Below are 21,007 nucleotides of genomic sequence, written 5' to 3'. Positions count from 1 at the left end.
AAGGCTTCATGAACATGATACTTAAGTAGTCCCGGGACTTAAGGGAGACTAACCTGAGATTCATGTCATTCATGGTGTGGTGTTTGGTGTGTGTGTGTGTGTGTGTGTGTGATAGAAATAGGTTGGAGTTTATCCAGATTGTAGCAGTGTAGATAAGTGGTAACGGGGAAATGGAGGAAGAAGTGGGGTGACTAGTGCATACAGGAGACTTTGAAGATGTTCTGAAAATAGACAAGTGACGGTTGCATCCTGTGAATGAACTTAATGCCATTGAACTGTACATATAAAATATTCGTGTGAATTTTACCTTAATTGAAAAAAAATCAAAACACTGTAATTGGCTGTGTGGTTAGGAGTTTCTGTCGTACCACTTTCTGCCTTTGAACTTGTCCAGTATCTCCCTGGCTTTAGCTTTCTGTGCTGTGTGTTGACATTAACGACACATCATAATGATGCTGGATGAGATTAAATGGGAGAGGTACGCACCTGACAGACAGAAGTGGTCAAATATGTGAGTTACTGTTTTGGGAGCAATTGATAAAAAGTTATGAAGCTGTTTTTGTTTTTAAGATTTAGTGTGAGTGTGTGAGTGTGTGTGTGTGTGTGTGTGTACATGAACACATGTGCCCGTGGAGGCCAGAAGAGGAAATCAGAAGAGGGAATCAGCTCCCTGGAGCTGCAGTTACCAGTGGCTGTGAGATGCCCAGTGTGTATGTGGAAACTAAGCTCTGTCTCCCACAACAGCAGCAAGTGCTCTAACCACTGAGCATTTCTCCAGCATCACTACGAGGCTTACAGAGCTAGAAATGAAAACAAGAGTTGTTTCCTTCACATCAAAATCCTTGGCTTGTCCCCAACCATGGTGTGCACTCAGGTTCTTGAGACAATATAGTATAGCAACGACCACACAACAATGCAAAATGCCTATTCCATACTAACGTTCCGTAAACACACGTGGAAAACGTCTGTGCCCAGCTCATTTGACCCAGGGCACGGTGAAGAGCTAGGTCCCAGGGGAGTCTTACCACACATGCGCCCCCTCAGGACAGAGCCTGGCCTGCAGAAGAGAAAAGCCTTTTCTGTTTCAAGGGAATTGCTGTCAGCCACCACTGTTTCTGAGGCGAGCTGGAAAGAATACATGGGCTCTTTATTCAAGGTGCTTTTCAGGCGATTGGTGATTGTTTCCAATGTCTTAATGAGTCGCTGCTGATTCTCCAATTCAAGGGTATCGTTTCTTTCCTCTGGGAGTGGCACGCTAGCTGAGATAAAACACAACAAAATTAAACATGCGTGTTCACACCCACCCACACTTTCACACACACACTCACACATATAAAACATGTGTCAGGTACTAACTATAATAATAATTTTTATCCCCAATGAAATCATATATTAAAGTACTTCATTAGAAAAATTAATTTATAATAAATTCAACCAGTTCTCGCTGGATATGTCACACATGGGTAGTATTAAAAACAAAATATGTCCGTTTGAATCCTTTTTTCTTAGAGTCTGGGTTAATATCTTCTGTTGCGGGAATTCATCATCACAGGTTGACTTATTAGTCTTTATTCTTGCTTTTAAAAACGGGAACCTTAGTTCATCCTGTCAACATGTGAGCAAAGCAGGTGATTATGTCTGCAAGAGCCAGAAAGGAGCCCTGTGACACTAAACAGCAAAGCAATGACCATGCTTAGCAGGCTGCTCCCTCTAGTTCTCATCTCCAGGGTGATTCCTAACAAGCATAAAGCATGATAAATATCAGAAATAGCTTCCCAGCCCCACATTTCGCCTCATATTGCTTTGTCAAATAGAAAGTTTATTCTTACCTGTGATGTTAAAAATTAGCTGAATTTTGGGGTCAGACAATGAGGCAGTTCTTTTAATCCGTGACGATCTGGTCTTGCCCACATCAGTGGGTGTTTCCTGTACAACATCCAGGAAGTGATCGTAGGAATAATCCAGCCTGTTGCCTGCACCCCAGCCTCCTGGTCCTGATGAGAGTAGGCAGAGAAACAAGTGGTCAGACAGGGGCCTCTTCCTCCACGCTAACCCTGGTGTATAAATGGTTTGGCTCAAGACTTATGTTGTCATTTTGGGGGCATTTTTGCATTTAATTTGGAGACTAATATATATTATCCTTTTACCTATGAAAGTATATAGAATTTGTCACTTAAGTTAACAGGTAATTAACCTCAATGTAGGGGTAATGGGTGTGTGTGTGTGTGTGTGTGTGTGTGCAGAATTCTAATCAGTTCCTAGTTCTCTTCTGTGTCTTCCTCCAATAGTTTTATAAGCTTAATGAGCACAATCAGACTTTTTTTAAAAAAAAAAATATTATTCAGGATATCTGCTTCACATATTGAAGGTAGGAAAGCCGGCAAAGGCAGACTAGAAGTAAAGGTTTGTGTCTCCAGAGAAGACATGGATATGTGTGACTTTTGAAGTGACCTTGATGCCACTGTGATTGACGCCAGACACCAGGTTTTCAGTTTATGAAGTGTGACATTTGATTGTGCAATGTCAGCCAAATTGCTTTCATTTTCCTGCACTCCAATTCCTTCATTAATAGATGTCGACAATGAGCCTGACTTCATAACTTTGTCTGTAATAAGAGGGGTACAATTTACATGCCCTAGTCTTCTTTAATATCTGGCTCAACTAATCAAGTCAGCTAATTATGTGATATTTACGTTGCTCTGGCCACACTGACACTTAATTATGATCTTTAAACAAGCTGTGTTCAAGAGCCTGTTTGTCCACTTAGGTAAACTTTCTTCAGAGATTTGTTGGCATTCTGCGTGCATTTAAAAAAGCTGGGATAAGAATTTTTGTGATTTCAGTTTACACAGTATCCCAGAAATACTATGTAGCAATTACTCAAAGTTGATTTACCATACTTAGAGAATCTTTGATAAAAATTTTTGTCTACTTGGAAAAAACATTTAAAATTTTGATTAGACTTGGACGTTTAGAATTTTAATAACTGGGTTTTATAACATGGGTGAGAACTATGAATATTTCCCATGCTGGATTATTTTGAATAAATGGCTTAATTGCAAGGCCAACTGAATGCCATATAAAAATTATTGCTGGGAGTTCTCCCTAGTGTCACCCTCGTAGAATACTGGAAGTTTCTACAGCATTGAGCTTTATATTTTTTTTAAAAAGAAAAATATTCTTTAAGTATTTTGTAACTGTTATGATCACATTCAGTAATAGGTCACTTTTTAAAATTTTGCCATCACACTGTGACTTTTATCCTGAAGTCACTAATATTTTAAAGTGACTTATTTCACACCAAAATTTAAGATATCTATAATGAATTATCACAGGATCAGATTACATAGTTATCCTAAATTACTTGATAAAAAAAGGTTAAATTTTCTTTTTCTCTTTCCATCACTCTTGTGGGACAATTTTGCTTTGTTGATTCATCTTGCAAATCAGCGCTGCTAGATAATATGATTACCAATTGCAAAGCCATTTTCATAGTTGTAATTATACTCGATGCAGTATTTTTTGGTCAGGTCCTCCAGTCTGCAGTCAATGTCATCAGCATCGTTACAAAAGGACGGGACCTGTAGGTGAAGATGAAGACAGAGCACGCTCACACCCCTGTGCACTTCTGGACAACCCTTGGCTCCCAGGACCTCCTGTCTCCCTCAACGGGATGAGGGAGGGCCCTTTATGTTTACAGATCTCTACAATGTTATGAAAAGACCCCCTCCCTCTATCCATCCTTCCTTCTCTCCCTCCCTTCCTCCCCTTCACCTTTCAGCCTCTTACTGTCTCAGATCACCAGTATTAAGCTCATACTTTTTGATCTCCATTTATGTCACCCACCAGAGGAAGCCCAGGACTCCTGGGTTATCTCTGACTTGAGACTACCCTACATCCCTTAGCCCCATTTTCTGATGTTATGTCCCACCCTCTCTAGTCCCCTAGCTCTCCCCCTGTGTTCTCTGAAACACCCCATCAGTAAAAGAAAAATGGATAAGGTCATATTTTCTCTATATTCTTTTCATCTTTGCTCTAAATGAAGTTCAACTTTCCAGAGTTCTGGACTATTTTCTGGAAAATGATTCTGGAAACATTATAAATCCAGGTCTTCTGAGCAGTTCTGGAAAGGGAACTCCCACTCTGAAGCTTTCTTTCTGTTTCCAGACCCTCGTGTCCCCTCTGCCTTCTTGAAGCCTCATAATGTGTCAGTTCCACCCTCATTGTCCTTTGTAGAAGCCGTGTCTTGAGCAAGGCTTCCTACGCCTATGCTGAGGGATTCTCCTTCTCGTCTCTTCATTCCTCTTTCCCAGCAGGACACCACCAGTTTCCCATGCTCTGTACTGTCTTATCCTGTAGCACTCTCAGCCTGGCATTTTGTCTATTTCCCTTGTAATTGCTTTATTGTTCATATCATTCACTGGGATGTGAAGTCTACAAGTACATAAGGCTTGCCAAGGTTACCCCATAGAACATAGATTCTGACGAGTAATCAAATGAATGGGCATTCATTGTCACATTCTGATCCACTTTTACTGTCGTTAGCCTACTGTAGTTTGTTTTAGACAAAAGAAGGCCAGTAGCATGAATGGCAGTTACTTCACACAGTTTCCAGTGTGAGCTCTAGTTATTATTTGAGCACTCGCTCACTAGTTTGTGCTAGGGTGTGAATGAATGTGTCATTGCCCTTTACAGTACAGACCTGTAACTCAGAGTGACCAGATGAACACAGGCATTCCTCCGTTCTCTGGCAATGGTGACACTGATTTTCCTATTTGGAATGTAGCTCTACCAAGTTAGCTTAAGTAAGACGCTTTAAAGTGAGGGCTTATTAAGTATATGCCAGCTTATGCACTGAACATTTTCATGACAACACTGCATTTAGCAGGCAGCACTTTATTATGTCTATAAGCAAATCAACAAATGTCCACCCACTCTGGCAGACAAAAGCGCGGCTCCTGCCTTCTAGACATTTGATTCAGTTAAGGTTATTACATTACTATCTTGAGACCTACACAAAAATGCATACAATAGAAAATCCTTTTGTATGAGGACATAGCTCAAGTGGTAGAGAGCTTGCCTCACCTGCTTGAAGCCCTGGATGCAATCCCTTGTAACACATACTGGGTGTGATGGTACAAGCCTGTAATCCAGTGGTTCTCAGCCTTCCTAATGCGAGGCCCCTTTAATACAATTCCTTACATTGTGGTAACCCCTCCCATGTCAAAATTATCTCCATTGCTACTTTATGACTGTAATTTTGCTTCTGTTATGAATCATGATGTAAATATCTGAGATACAGATGGTCTTAGGGTCACAGCCTACAGATTGAGAACTACTGCAGTGTAATCGGGAGGTGGAGACAGCAGGAACAGCAGTTCCAGGCCATCCTTGGCTACAGAGTAATTTTGAGGCCACTTTGAGCTATGTGAGACCCTCTCTCAAAGCCCAAAATCAAACCCAAAATACAGCAACAAAAACAAAAATGTTCATATGTTCAACCAGTCCTTAAGATAATATAACTTAAAAGTTTCGGATTCTCCCCCCCCCCCCTCTCTGTGTGTGTGCGTGTGTGTGTGTGTGACTTTAAATAATAAAGCAAGCATTTTTAAACCAGAAAGACCCTAAATTTTTTAAACTTTCTGATTCAGGAAGTTTGTCAACTGAATTAAAACTTATCTCAGAAGTCTATATTGAATAAGTAATTACAAATACAAATTTGGATTCCAAAGAAGGACATACTCAGGAATGGAAATTTCAGTTGCGAGAGACCCAGAGAAGTGAAGTCAGCCTTAGTAGTATCCTGCAAAACACAACACACAGCCAAAGGCTCCTGGGACCTACCATATTCCCCAGGGTAGTCTCAAATGCTGCAGAAAACTTCTTAAACAGATCCATGTCATCACAGCGAGTGGTTTTGTATAGCATCTCAAAGGACTTGAAACCATGGTTTGCAAAACGTTTTACTAGAAAATTTAAGGCAAAACAGCTTCAGTTGGGTGGAGCTTCAACACAAATTTAACTTTTTTACTCCCTCTCCTTCCTTTCTTTTCCATCCCCATTCCTTCCCCTCCACTTCTTCTCCCTACCTCCTTCCTCCCCCTCCCCCTTCTCCTCCCTTACTTCCTGACTTCCTTCTCTTCCTTGCTCTCCTGCTAGGAAGTGCTCTGTCACTGAGCTATAGTCCCAACCCAGAGCTTTAGGATTTCTATGACAAAACTGAAATTCCAAACTTGCATCCCAGAGGAGGGCAAATTCTACAGGGATTAGGACACATGCACGACAATTCCATGCTGATGGCTAATATTTTATATGCTGACTTAAAGAATATTTGTAAAATCGAATTTGTTTTCTTTTTTGGGAGATTCTGACATGATTCATAAGATTGTTTTTGTAGTGAGAGGTGGCAGCGAGACCGTTCCCAGGCATCCACTGGCCACAATAAACCACAGCGCCTTGCTACTGCCGTGAGTTTGCTTTGATCTGGTATTTTGTAACCTCCAGTCCTATGAGAAAAGCAGCAGTGGGGTGAACAAGTGATCCTTTGATCTTGACTGCATCAAAGTTGTTTAAATTTATCTAAGTTTTTATTATGTGCTTATATTTTCAACTAACAGACATTTAAAAGTTTTAACTATTGTGTGCAGTCGCAATACTTGAAAGTATAATTTCCAGAAAGGCAACCTTGCTCTTGTAGTGAAAGCTTACATTATAGGCTGCTAGGATTTAGGGTGTAGTCAGTCTAGGGGTTCGATCCTCCACTACCCCTCCCCAACACACTCCATTCCACACCTACACAGATTCAGCACCTCTGAATCTTAGTCAAATCTAAAGACACCACACAATCTACTATTTTCTGTCACCTGCATTGGATCTTAAGTTCCATAAGTTCTTTCACTAAGAAACTTCAGGCAAAGAATTCTACGTTCACAAACTTATTCAAACATTTTTGGTAGATCATGAGCAGATAAATCAAGGGCAGATAGTTCTGCCCTTCTGTTGTAACCTAATCTCTAGCAAGACTCGGCTGGCTAATAATTTAAACCATATACATTTCTGATTCAGGACACCCTTCCCATTCATTCTTATTATACGACACATTTTCCGTGTACATGGCTGTACACTTTAAAAGGTGCAGAATTGAAACTTACTAGCACAGTCTGGCCATTCTGTAGAGTATGGTGGTCTCCAGATACCATCTTCAAAAGCACAGTAGTACTTCTCAGTTGACCCTTCTGTGAAATCATAGCCCTCCTTGCAGCTCAGGCTACAGTTAACTCCAGCACTATCCTGGGCACAGATAAAGTCCCCGTTTACAGGGGTGAAGGGAACCTCACAGGGAGAACCTGTGTCAAAATAACACTGCATTATTCAATTATAGTTGTAAGGGCAGCATAGTCCAGGAATTAAAGCTGAGTCGAGAAGAGGACTCCTGCCTACTACTCTCCTGGGATATTTTATCAAGGGCCTCCAGGATGGGAGAGTAGCACTGGCTACTTTTTCGTTTTTGTATTGTGGGCAGATGTTGAAAAGTTGCACCAATATGCAATTAGGAGTTATGCACATTTCATAGGAAGGTAAAAGTCTGTCTGACCTTGTACTAGTGTTTCTGGAATAATCACTTGAATGAAACATGGGTAACATTATGTAGCAAAGACCTTTTCATGGTCTTTAAAGCAACACTTTGCAATCTCAGAGGAAAATCGTTCATGAAAAGGCAGATGTCAGACAGATGTGAGGGTAAATCCAGACTACGAGCTTGACAGGTTGAGTGGTGCCTATAAGATTAGCAAAGCACTGCCCTTCCGGGAGCCATTGAAGGTGTTTCCAGAAATGATTGGCAAGTGGGGACAGTCATCAACAGGGGAAGAACCTGCTCTGAATGTGGGCAGTTCCATCCGATAGGATAGGAGATGGGACGGGACAAAAGAGAGGAAGCAGAAGCCAGCAGATTCCTGTTGAAGGGCTGAACAATCTCTTGTTGCTGCCTTCACTTCTGGATGTGAGATTCCATCCATGTTCTTTCAGCTTTTAGTCTCCCAGCAACTCTGCAAGGAGCTTCCAGGCCTTCATCACTTGCCTGAGACTTCACCATGAGGATGAAGGATGCCTCTTCCAGGCTTCCAACTTCCTGGAATGAGCAGCAATTGGGTTCTTTCTCTGCATCACCCGTGTGCAGAAACCACGACTGGGATCTCTACCCAATAACATCTAAGACAACCCAGTAAATCTCTTTATGACTGGCTCTTTCCCTCTGGGGTACTCTTGTTAACACCGGAATTAATGGCCGCCCTCATAGACAATCTGTCACAAGGTCAAGGATGACAACGGGAAACTTACAATCTGCCAGCATTTCAGCTTGAACAATTCATCACTTACTATCTTCCTCCACATAATAGAGGACTATAGTGATCACATATATCAAATGTTAGCTAGGCTGGGGGAAGAGCCTGGTGAAGAGAGTACCTTTTATGACAATGTGGATGTCACAGGTTCTGTTGTTGCCTGAGGGGTCAGTGGCTGTGTACCACACCACCGTTTCCCCATGAGGAAACATGTCGCCTTGTGTGTGACTGCTGGTAATAACCAATTCAGCCCCTATGGAAGGAAGAAGGGATGTGAGTGCATCACACTGCAGTTAGATCATTAGCCATCCATCTGATGCGCTTCCATTTTCTATTTATGCAAACTGGCTGAGCAGTCCATTCTGTGTGATTTGCCTACTACTAGAGAACAGAAGATTTAGGCCATACCACAGAAATAATAGACTCAAAAATCCTATTCATCTAGGGAATTTTGTTAAACAAACTCTATTTCTTTGACTCAGTCTGTTGAAACATTGGTGGTTTGAGAAATCGGTATAATTTCCCTGTTGTTTTAGGGAGTGTTTTAAAATGAACTTCAGTGACTTTTGCTTGGGTATTCCCCCAACTTCTTATGACCTTTTGTAATCCATTCAGCCAATATTCAGAACAAGTGCAAATGCACAGAATTGGACTAGGATGCCAGTAGAAATTCTAATATTTTCGGGGTATCATAGCTCAATTTTGTAAACTCATCAAAACCTACAAGTTCAAAACCTAGAAACGGTTTAATAAATGCCCAATGAGTACTGAAGTGAAATCATAATGGCTGAGCAAGACACCAATGTTAAATTACACGCCCATTTAAACACACCACTTGGTGCTATTTCTCATTCTTCTTGGCCATTATTTCTTTCACTTCTTTTGCCATTTGAAGAAGCTTTTAAGAGTAGAACCTGGCCAGTGTCACCCAGCCTATGACAAGATCTGGTTCATCCTCACCGGAGTTGTCTGAGAACTGAGGCTCATCCCAGCTTGCAGGGTGCTCCTTCTCTACAACCTGAATTGGAGGTGGAGATCGGCACCAATCTATGACAGGCGGTTCCACATCTGCAGAGCATGGAATCAGACAAAGAAGTCATGCCTGCTCGTTAGAACATCAGGAGACACTTCCACTCCCAGTCAGACTCTCGAACTACCGAAACAAAGGACTCCAAATGATCCTTGGTAATCTCATGGTGGATAAGAAAAAGGTACCAGCCAGGGTGGAACTTGTCCCCCAGAAAGAATTTGTTAGACCATCTTATAGGATGAGACTGAAGCCCAGACAATGATGTGTCAGTGGTGGGTGGGGCCATGTATTGAGGTGAACTGTTCAGATGGTCTGTACTTAAATTTTAACCTCACTTCAGAACATGGGGGTTTGCTGAATCTCTTCATCCCTCTTCCCAATGTAGCTGCAATGAATTAATCTAGTTTTTAAGTTTTGCAGTATTTATCTGACTTTCCGGTTATTGAGGATGGGTGGCCAAGCCTGGATTGGGTCATAGGCTATGACCTTCAACCTTGATGAATTTATTGAGCCTTAGAATTCAAATTGAAGGGTGGCATGCTGGTGAGTTTTAATGGCCACCTTGACACAATCTATAATCATCTGACAAAGGAGCCTCGACTGAAGGATCATGTTGGTCTGTGGGTAAGCCTTTGGGGGACTGTGTCGATTGCTGATAGGGGTGGGCAGACTCAGCATAACGGTAGAAGATGTCATTGCCTAGACAGGGGTCCTGAACTGTGTAGTAGTTAAGAAAGCTAGCAGAGCATAAGCAGCAGACATACATCATGGATACCTTTGGTCCTCTTCACTCTGGACTGTAGATGCAATGTGACTAGCTGCTCTGAGTTCCTGCCTCAGCTTCCCCTCTGTGATTAACTGTAATTTGGAATTGTACTCTGAATAAAGCCTTTCCTTATCACTTTTGATCAGGGCATTTTATCACAACAAAAGTGTGCCTGGAGTAGTCTGTTTTGAGATGGGATGGGAAAGTCATGTTTTAATCATTGAGTGTCATGAAAAAATATATTCTGATATACATATATATATTTATAATACATACATGTGCTACATATATATGTATATATGTCAGTAAAGGACAATAAAGAAATTACACAGGAAGGGATTTCAATCACATTACAGACTTTACATATTGAAAGTGTTCTTAATTATACACCTTTGAAGTCTGAAGGGTAAAGTACAAATTACTATTTTAATTTTTTTTTATGTGAGGACGAAAACCAGACAAGCGTAAGGAACTTGCTTGAAGTCATTAACTTGATAACTTGTAGTCATTGCACCAAAGCCAAGAGTCTGTCCATGAAAACACAACCTGAAACGGAATGAGCTGTACCCTGAGAACGCACGCATTCCTGCTTTCACCTATGTTTTATGGGGAGATGCTCAGTCTCTGTGTCCCTCACTCATTCACCATTTTGTAAGTATAATAACTTGGGCTTAGTGCTATCCTAGATTGGCAGCTCTGTAAAATGGAGTCCCTTCTGGTCACATTTAAGTCTCCACTGAATAGCATGGCTCCTGGCTCCCAGCAGTTGCTCAAAACAAGGAGCTTAAATAAAGCAAAGAAAGGAGAGATGCTCCTGGCAGGTCAGTGCTCTTTGAGAAGACTGAATCAAGTCAACTCATGGTTAAGCATGCCAGCCTGAAAGCAGTCATCATTCACCCCCAACAAAACTATGAATCAGTATTCAAACATCATCTAAGCTTATCTGGTTTTAGCTGAGCATTTGAAAAGTGAATTGTGGGTACAGGAGACAACCGGGACTTAGTCAACTACTGTTGGTTGTTAGCAGGCAGCAGTCCTGAATGCCCAGCCTCCCTTTTTGCCTTGCAGTTCTCTGACCCATCCACTACATGAAGACAAGAAGAAATATATAGGCTTGGGGATATTTCCTGTCTCTGTCTCCCCATTATCTGTCTCCCATGTCCTCTTCTTTCTCTATAAGAGTTTGGAAATTCAGCTACTGTCTAGCTAGACACCCAAGTACATATTTTCTACTTCACCATTCCAGCCCTTCTTAGGAAAGACTCATATTTGGCAAATTCTTAAGCCACATTTCCATGTTTGAAGTCATAAAGCCAGATAAAAAGATCTGTTTTTCATACTGGTGAAGCCTGCATTTAACACAACATGGAAAAAACAGCTACAAAGCTAAATACTAGAGAAGGGGTTAGGCTGAATAGATTTTACTTGAGTCCCATGATTACTTTTAATCTAAACTTATAACTCAGGACAACAGACCAGTATGTTGTATACAGTCTTTATTGTAAGCAGCTGTGTAAATTTCACAGAATAAAATGAATTGGATATATTTAATTTAAATGCAAGGAAAATAGATCCATAACAACCAGAGTAAGATGTAGGGTCTGGAGAGATGGGTCAGCAGTTATGAACACTTGCTGTTCTTACAGAGGTTCTGGGGTTTTCCCAGCACCCATGTGGTAGTTTATAATTGTTTTTAACTTAAATTCTAGGAGATATGATGCCCTTTCTTAAACTCTGGGGACACACAGTATAAATACATACAGTCAAAACACTTGTAACAATATATATGTATATGTATGTGTATGTGTATGTGTATGTGTATGTGTATGTGTATGTGTATGTGTATGTGTATGTGTATGTGTATATGTATATGTATATATACACACACATACACACACAAAATACATGTATATATGCAAAATTTGAATGTTATTGTTTAGCTTTTACAAGGATAATGTGCATCAGGCTTTGATTCAAGTGATTTATATGTCTTAACTAAAAACGCCACAATAACTTAATGAGGGAACACATTTTCATCCTATTTCTGGATGAACCAATGGGGTGCAGGGAAGGATCTGTTCACAGTCTAGTGGTTGTGATGATGGAGAGACTGGAGAGACTAAGTGGGTGAAGTGTATGGAACTTAATAACTTATTGGATTCCGTGATGGAGGAAGAAGAATCAAAGACGACTTCCTGGTTTCTGCTCTGTAGCTCTGCGGTTGACACCATCATTTTCTGGGCTAGAAATCTATTAGTTGGGTCTGAGATGGCTGTGGCACATACATGTGGGGAAGTCTTTCATTTTTCCTTCTTTGTCCTTTTTAGACAAAGCTCCTCCTGTAGCTCGGGCTGGCCCGGAACTTGCTATGTACCCCAGGCTATATGATCCTTATGTCATAGCCTCCCAAGAGCTGGGATTGCAGGCATGAGCCACCGTGCCGCATTTTAGATGAGGTTTGATACTTTACGTTTGGATTTCAGAAAAGAGATCCAAACCGGAGACAGATAGGTGTGGGTTGTCAGTCCACAAAACCACACAGGAGGGTTTCAAAGCCAGGAGGAAGAACCTGGGCAGCAGACACTGATGAATACAAAGGATTGTCTTTGTAAACTGCCTGCGTGATTTGGAGACTTACCAATGACCTTAATGTAGTACGTGCAGCTGGCTTGGTTACCGGATGAGTCGGTCGCCGTGTAGGTGATGGCCACTTCTCCAATTGGGAAGAGGTAAGGTGGGGTAAAGGCTGGATGGACGTGGACTGACACCTTATGGAGACAAATAATATTTACTAGTGCCAGTAGTACATTTATCTTCTGATTTATACATGGTCACTAAATGAATAAGATGACACAGCATTTCATAAAGGGAAAAGAAGACGAAGCAAATCCTTGAGGTGTATTTTTGAGATTACCTCTTTACAATAGAGGTGGCTTACATATTGTTTCTTAGATTTTTAAGCACATTGCAGTAGAACACTTTCATACTCTTGTGTGATCTTCAGAACATAGAATGACTTAAATGCTTCTATCATGCTTTGCACAAAATAAAATTTCTTTGAGAAAATATGTTGAAGAACTTTTAATTTGGTTCCAAATGTCATTCTTATAAACATTTTTATACACCATTTAAAACATATTTTTACTATTCCCTTATAATATCTCTTCATGCATTGACTTGACCCCAGACTATCAATATTTTATTGATAGGTAATAAAGATGTTCTTTCTTAAAGCATGGTAAGAGTCTGCATTTCCATTGTCTGGGACTATGATGTCAGAGTTCTCAGCTCTATAATAAATATGTTCAATTGTGCTAAGTGGAAGTTGGTGCAGGTCCTAGTTTTAGTCCTGTTTTTTATTTGGGGATATTTGTGTGGTCTGTGGATGAAAACTTGGGTCTCATTCATGCTAGGCAAAGCCCTTCAATCCTGCTCTACATCCCAACCCAAGTTTCTCAGTTTTCAGCAAAGATTATATTCTCATGTTTACATAATATTACAATATATTCCCTCTTCCCCATTAGCTTGAAAATTGTGATGTAATAAAAACTTGATTAGCATGTTATATAACAAGCATTATAACCTGTCTAAAGGTTTTTTGTTTTGTTCTTTTTTTAGTTTGTTTCATTAAGAAGTTAAATGAGGGACTAGAGGGATGGCTCAGCGGTTAAGAGCACTGACTGCTCTTCCAGAGGTCCTGAGTTTAATTCCCAGCAATCACATGGTGATTCACAACTATCTGTAATGGGGATCTGATGCTCTTTTCTGAAGACAACTACAGTGTACTCATATAAATAAAATTAAAAAAAATCTTTAAAAAGAAGTTAAATGTCACATGAGTAAAAATATTATATAGTAAAATATATTTATTGTCCATTAGAATTTTAAAATATTTCAAATAAGCTTAGAGAGCCCTTTATGAAGTGATTTGATAAGACTTTGTATGCATTTGATGGTAGTTTGTTTTTTAAACAATTAAGAGACTCAGAAGCTCAGCATTCAGTCCTAGTTCTGGGAGGGGATTGTATGAGTGGCTTCTCCTTGGGAGTGAATGGCAGCCGAGGGCTGCTGGGAGACAGGAAATCGGTGTACAGTGCTACAGTCACTGGTGAGTTGCCCATGCTCTAGTGGCTCCCCCAACATCCAGACCCTCAGTGGGTGGGTGAGGAGAACTGGTTAAACCCAGTAGGGGTCAGCGGACATGAATCTGGTTCTTCCCTTTTCTAGCATAAAGGCCATAGCATGTGAGTTTCCAGAATGGATCCTTCCTCCAGCTTCTTAAGACAGAGAAGCCTTCTCACAGAGCCTTCTCACTACACATCTCTAGCTCCTTTCTCACCAGAACTGTCTAGCCATAGCTGGGGCTGGGGCTCCTTCCCTAAGGGCTGTGGTTTTTGAGCACGGCTCCCTTAGATAACAAATGATATTCTTCCTACCTCAGAATCTATTCTTTAATAACGTCTGTAGAATTCTTTTGCTTTGGAATGAAACATTCACTGGTGCTAGAGGACAAAGGCACTGTTGGGGTGGTCACGATTCAGCTAACGTTACCAACTCTGACTCTAGGGAAGCCCAAGGAGTTGGGTGTGGGTACAGAATAAATAAAAGAGCATCCACAGTGCTGATTTCCAGTCTCCTGGGCCAGCTCTGGGCTATGTAGAAGGATAGAGCTTTGAAGTGCATATTAGATTCAAATTTTTATTTAGATAGCAAGATTCTTCTTTTTAATCCTTGAAAGTGGATTTTAATTACAGAAAGAAATTATTTTTATATCCCAAAGTAACCAAGCTTAAGACTGGGAATAAACAGTTATTTTCTATTGGTATTTTTCCCAGTTGAGTTAGTTCAAGTTGAGTCATACAATTATAGTTTTTTTTTTACCACACTGCACCTATAATTTAGCATTCTCTTATCCCACCAATAAACATCCTTGTTTGAGTTGTCCTAAGGGATGATCAGAGGAAAGGCAACGGTCTAGAAAAGGGTCGTCCCAGAAGCCTCTTGTGTTCCTTCCTTCTTTTACTTGCCTTGAGTTCATTCTTTTTTGGGCAGTGTTACAGTAAGTTCTGAAATTGTTCTCTCTCTCTCTCTCTCTCTCTCTCTCTCTCTCTCATTTATTTATTTTTTACTATTCTCTATTGCAGAACACTACCCCACCTGCTTCATTATGCCTGTTCCAAAAAACCCTCCTGATTCTGAAGATATCAACGTTACTGTGCTACAATGAATGATCACCAATCTCAAGCCAGTTCTCAATACTGTCCAATAATCCTGTTCTGTTTCTCTAGTCGGCCTTCTCCTTCTCTTTTTCTTCAAGCTTCCAGAATCTCTCTCTCTCTCTGTGGCAGACCTCTCCAACTGCATTTTGAGTCTGACCATGAGCCACACACAATAGCTTTTCCTTGCATATCCAATTCCTCTGTCCACAAACGGGTCCTTCCATTTCTATTTCCTTTCTTTTAGGCAAATTTGCATTCTTTTCCTTTGTGGTAGCCCAAAAGACATCCATGTCTTCTCTGGAACTTGTGAATGTTACCTTATATGGCAAAAGGCATTTAGGAGATGTGACAGAATTATAAAATGAAAAGATTATCGTGATTCATCCAGATGCGCTAAATGTAGTGACCTCACTCTGGTGTCATCAGACCCAGTCTGTATGATGGCAATGTTGAGACTACATGTTCACAGTGCCATTTTACTATCATTGAGCCTACTTTATTGGCAGGAGACTTTTCTTTGATGCAATGTCTGACTTCCTGAATATGAGTATGGCGGTTTGAATATGCTTGACCCATGGAGTGGGATGTGGTAGTTTAAGTGTGCTAGGTTCAAGGAGTAACACTCCTAGGAAGTGCAGCCTGTTTAGAGTAAGTACGGCCTTCTTGAAGGAAATATGTCGCTAAGGGGGTGGGCGTTGAGAGAGCTTGCTCCTAGCTACCTGAGGAAGCCAGGCTTCTCCTGTTGGCCTTCAGAACAAGATGCAGAACTCTCAACTCCTCCTGGGACATGCCTGCCTGGAAGCTGCCATGCTCCTGCCTTGATGATAATGGACTGAACCTCTGAATCTGTAAGCCAGCCCTGTTTAAATATGATCCTTTATGAGAGCTGCCTTGGTCATGGTGTCTGTTCACAGCAATGGAAACCTTAACTTGACATTGAGGCATTGAGCCAATGAGCCACGGATTCCTAGGCATGTGTTTGGTCCTCTGTGCCTATGCACAGCATGGGATCCTGTAAGCGAGGATAGGCATTGCTTTTGTGGAGTATCCTGCTTCCCTGGATCCATTCTTCTCCTATTTACAGAGCTTTTCTAAATTGATGACACATTTCCAGGTGTGTGCTATCACAGCAAATTCCTCATGTCCTTCCAGGTAGCATTGGTTGCAGAGGTTGAACTGATAGGGTGAGGGTGCCTGGGTTGGGAGTCAAGAGTCAGGCAATAGAAGTGATTTGGACTCAACTTCATGAGTTGAGTACAAAATGTGAGAAGGGATTGAGAAAAACACAGGCAACACTGAAAAAACCCCATCATTGCTTCTCCAGGTAACGTGGAATAAAAGACAAAGTTTATTGGTCCAGCCTTTGAGACCCTGCCTAAGAGAATGTAGGGGAAATAAAGATGTGCTTCCTGCTTCCTACTGATGCTGCTGAGCTGTCTTATCTCAGAGACTAACGGACATGTGGCTTCTGCATCTGTGTACACAAAGATGCTACAGTTAGTACAATGTCTCATCAGGCCCTAAAATGCATCCCTCTCTGTGTTTCCCAATGCTCGACATCGATGAGGATACACATGTTTTTGTGTTGAATAGAAAGTGGTCATTGCATGCCCGAGGACACCTCCTTACATTTAGTCCTGGAGGTCAGAATTTTAGAAGCTACTTTGAATGTAAATCTATTCAACACAATTATCAAAACAATCATTATTGTTTTGCTTCCCAGACCCAACATGTCCTGCCTGGAAGAGCTCACACACATTTATACTCAGCTGTGAAAGCAAATGCTGTTTAACGATATCTTTATACATCTGGACAGAGTGTAGTCGTAACAGGAAACTACATTCCTAATTCCTAAATGAATCTTTTTCCTACTATCTGATGGCTGGCCATCTGTAGCCAGGAGAGTACACACAATGTTAAAATACTGAGTAAGGCTGGATTTAGGAAATTAAAGTAAAAAATACTGATAGCCCATCCTTCAGATTTGGTCAAAGTGCAGTCCTTTGGTGTTTATCATTTAAAAGATAGCTTCATGATTAGGAATCAAGGTTGGCTCCACGTCTTTCTTTTCTTAGTTTTTTTTTTTTTCAGAGCTACCCAAGGGTGGGAAAATTCATCAGTGATGAGATCTTAGTGGAAAGAGATATTACAAACTCATGAAACCAGACGTTTCTGTCAGATTCTTATCTGACATTTCTATTTAAAAATTCAACACTGGTTGTTCTCTCAGATGAGACACTAGCATTTATGATTAAAATTGAGAGACAGTACCCGCACATCATTAGGGTATAGCGGAATTCCCACCTCTCACATGTGCAGTTCATTTAGAATCTATTCTAGAAGGATGGGGATGTTGATGCCAGTCTTACCTTTTCACCAGAGTTGTCTTTAGCTGTTGGGACTTGCCAGGTGACATTAGCAGAGTCCTGCTGTTCCCCAGTCTTTGCCTCAATGTCATTTGGACAGCTGATTTGTGGAGCCTCCACGTCTGACCCAAGGAGGGGGAAAAAAAACCACCAACAAACAACACAACTCAATGAAACACTCTGACATGCACATTTAAGTTATTTTTAAAAGGTGATAAAATTGGGTTGTATTAGAAATTTATGATTTTAATATGCTGATTACCATTTAATCAGGACCACATGACTATTTTGTATGGCTTACCTTGTGTGACTTAGGAGTCCCTTCCTGGACTGGCCCTGCTGTGTAACCCACCATGACGCTCTACAGTATCCTTTGTACTTGGGCCTTTGCCTGGATTCTTTTCTTTGCCTGCCTTAATGCCTTCTTCCCCCCATACCTCAAGAGGTATGCTGCATGCAGGTCCTTTCATCCTAAGCTCAAAAGCTGCTCCTGGCTCTCCCAAACACTTGGCATGCTTACTCCCAGATTCTCCATAGTCTCTGAACTTTCCAACCATGAAACCATTGTGAAACAGACGTTTCTCCCCCATTTAGTTGAAGAAAAAGCATATTTCTCACCCCATTGTTTCATTTAGTTCTTGGCAGACAGTAGGGACTTGCTCAGTATATATATTTTTTAATGAAACAGGAATAAATGAAATAAAATGAAGGCTGACTGGGGCAGAAACTACCCTTGAAAATGGGCTATCAATCAGAATTAACTAGCAGTCCCAGAATGTACTATCAAACAAACAGCAAATTAAAACTAATGATGAGTGGAAAAGCTTTACACACTACAAATGCTGAGTTAAGCTTGCTAACATGGTACAGAGTGACACAATAAAGTCAAGTTCTTGTTATGGATTAGAATACATCTTTTACTCCTAAATGATGTTGAATGAGGTCTACTAAATTTTCCAGATGAATTGCCTATTTTGTGTCTCATCTTATTGCTTCTCTAAAATGGTATTCTATTTATAGCTTTCTCTAGGAAGATGCATAGCAGCTATTCTTTTTTTAAAAAACCATTGCAGTTTTCATTCATCATTAACTAATGATTTAGCTGGATTTGATTTTTCATATTTGTGTTCTCCCCATCTCCTGAGGCATGACTGCATGTGAATCCGACTCATGTTCTTTGGTACAGTTTCTTTTTCCTCTAGAAATTTAAGTTTTCCTCATTAACTCTACAACTTAGAAATTTCCCTCAGAGAAGACAAAGCCTGTTAGCCCAGCGCTCGGGGGCTTTGGGGGGGGTGCGGTAAAGATCCAGATATCTTGGGAAAACTTTCTATAATAGGAAGAAAGGAAAGAAAGTTCTTTACCGCCCCCCCCCCCAGCTTCTGGGCTTGCACACTATATATGTGCCAGGTTCCTTGATTTACATCTCTTAGCGTCAGTCTCTTTGCACTGATCAACTGAGATACTCAAGTCTCTTATTTATTACTTGTTTATGCCAAAAGGGATCCTTAGTTTGAAACTCCAAATTAGTGATATTTCAACAACATCCACTCTAGTTCTTAGGTTTATAGTTTCCCTCATCTGGAACACACACACACACACACACACACACACACACACACACACACACCTCCTGAGAACTATTTATACACTATTTTTATGTCTTAGGACTCTTTCTTGTTTTTAGCACTGTCCTCACCACGGTCTGCTCTTGCTGTGGGGTAAGTGACTCTCTAACAGGCTTCAAAGCCCACACAGGGCTCTTATTCCTTAAAGCCCCCTCAGGCTCATCTGCCTTACTTGCATCTTCCATTCTTCAAAGGCTTCCAACTCCTGATGGGAGCTCTCAGCATATTCCATCACTAGCACCATCTTCAGTTTTCATTCTTCTGTCATTTTCTCCCAACTGGATGTTATAAATTCTCTTGTTTGAACCAGAATCTATTCTGGTTCATACATGGCTTTATCTCCCGTTTAACCAAGGGGTTTGCAGCATGACCCACAGAGAGGCAGCCCTACCCAACACTCACATGTCATTATCCAGGAATTCGGCTTTTCTCCTGCCTCATGTGGGCACCTACCTTTGCACACGGCTGTCTGAACTTTGGCACTCCACTTCCCAGATGTGGCACATCTCACTTCTCTGACCCCGGATAAAATGTATCCCTGGCGGCAGCTTAGCTGACAGGTCATCCCAGGCCTGGCAGGCTGCTTGCCACAGCTGGGTGGAGAAATGATGATGCCCTTGGGCTTCTGGAAGGTGGCACAATGGCGTTCTGTTTCAGAGAAGTGACAGCCACGTTACTTGGATTCCCCCAAGTTAGAAATGACACAGATTCTCTTTACATCCCACCCAAATATAACCATGCTACCTTAGATTGTCATAGCTCACCTCTAAATGATTGTGATACTACAGGTACAACATATTATACAAATGTGAAACTATATCTTTGGTTATCTCTTCTTTAATTTGTCTGTGCTTTGTTTTCCTTACAAGACAGGGCCCCATGTAGCCCAGGCTGGTCTCAAATTGCCATGCAACCAAAAATGACTCTGTACTTCTCATCCTTCTGCTTCCAACCTCCTGAGCAGTAGGATTGGAGGTGTGAACAGCAACACCTGCTTTTATGTGGGATCAAACCTCAGGTTTCCTACAAGGTGGACAAACACTCTACAGAGTGAGCTACATCCCCCGACCCTCATTTGCTATTTCAGTGCTGTGATCAAAACCTTGAAAGTCTGTAGCATTTCCTTGATTGTGACTTTTATCATCTGATTCAGGAAACTGCATTTGCTGTTGATGATATAATTTATGCTTTTGAAGGGTAAACTTGACTCCATCTTTCATGAATTTAATGTATTTAGCAACTGATTTTTTTTTAATCAGCGTTTGGGTTCTCTCTTTAAAGAGTATATTTGAGAAGAGTCCTGACCTCCTCCTCCCACAGACGACTGACTGTGTTACAGTGAGGCCTTGACCCTTCCTATTATCTCTGGCACAAAGAATAGCAGGTGTGTTAAGTAGACTGAAGACAGAAGTGGTAAATGTTTGTGTGTGTGACTCAAACAACCCAGGTGGCTCTTGTTTGTTGTATAACCACGGATGACCTTAAAATTCTGATTCCCCTGCCTCTACTTCCCAAGTTTTTAAAGTTACAGATGTTTGCTACAATGTTCAGTTTTACAGGTGCAGGGAGATGAACCCTGGTCTCTGTGCCTGCTCGGTAAGCACGCCAACTCAACCGCACCCCAGCTCATTTAAACCAATCTCGTGAATGTGA

At 41.1% G+C, this 21,007-nt stretch overlaps 1 protein-coding gene across 1 annotated transcript in view; it reads right to left on the bottom strand.

Moving 5' to 3' along the window:
• Svep1 (sushi, von Willebrand factor type A, EGF and pentraxin domain containing 1) overlaps positions 1 to 21,007 on the bottom strand; it is a 180,004-nt gene that overhangs the window by 81,347 nt on the left and 77,650 nt on the right. Inside the window, exons 7-16 of the mRNA XM_021160495.3 lie at positions 19,808 to 20,002; positions 17,730 to 17,848; positions 12,780 to 12,909; positions 9,306 to 9,413; positions 8,467 to 8,598; positions 7,152 to 7,346; positions 5,845 to 5,966; positions 3,473 to 3,581; positions 1,830 to 1,994; positions 1,026 to 1,259 (exon numbers count right to left, since the gene is read on the bottom strand). Coding sequence (XP_021016154.1) covers positions 1,026 to 1,259; positions 1,830 to 1,994; positions 3,473 to 3,581; positions 5,845 to 5,966; positions 7,152 to 7,346; positions 8,467 to 8,598; positions 9,306 to 9,413; positions 12,780 to 12,909; positions 17,730 to 17,848; positions 19,808 to 20,002 — 1,509 coding nt within the window. The remainder of the gene's footprint in view (positions 1 to 1,025; positions 1,260 to 1,829; positions 1,995 to 3,472; positions 3,582 to 5,844; positions 5,967 to 7,151; positions 7,347 to 8,466; positions 8,599 to 9,305; positions 9,414 to 12,779; positions 12,910 to 17,729; positions 17,849 to 19,807; positions 20,003 to 21,007) is intronic.

Source organism: Mus caroli, unplaced genomic scaffold (assembly GCF_978045245.1).
Source record: "Mus caroli unplaced genomic scaffold, Mus_caroli_1 scaffold_6, whole genome shotgun sequence".
Lineage (NCBI taxonomy): Eukaryota > Metazoa > Chordata > Mammalia > Rodentia > Muridae > Mus > Mus caroli.
Note: the sequence above shows the minus strand (reverse complement) of the source record. Positions and strands in the feature narration are given on the sequence as shown.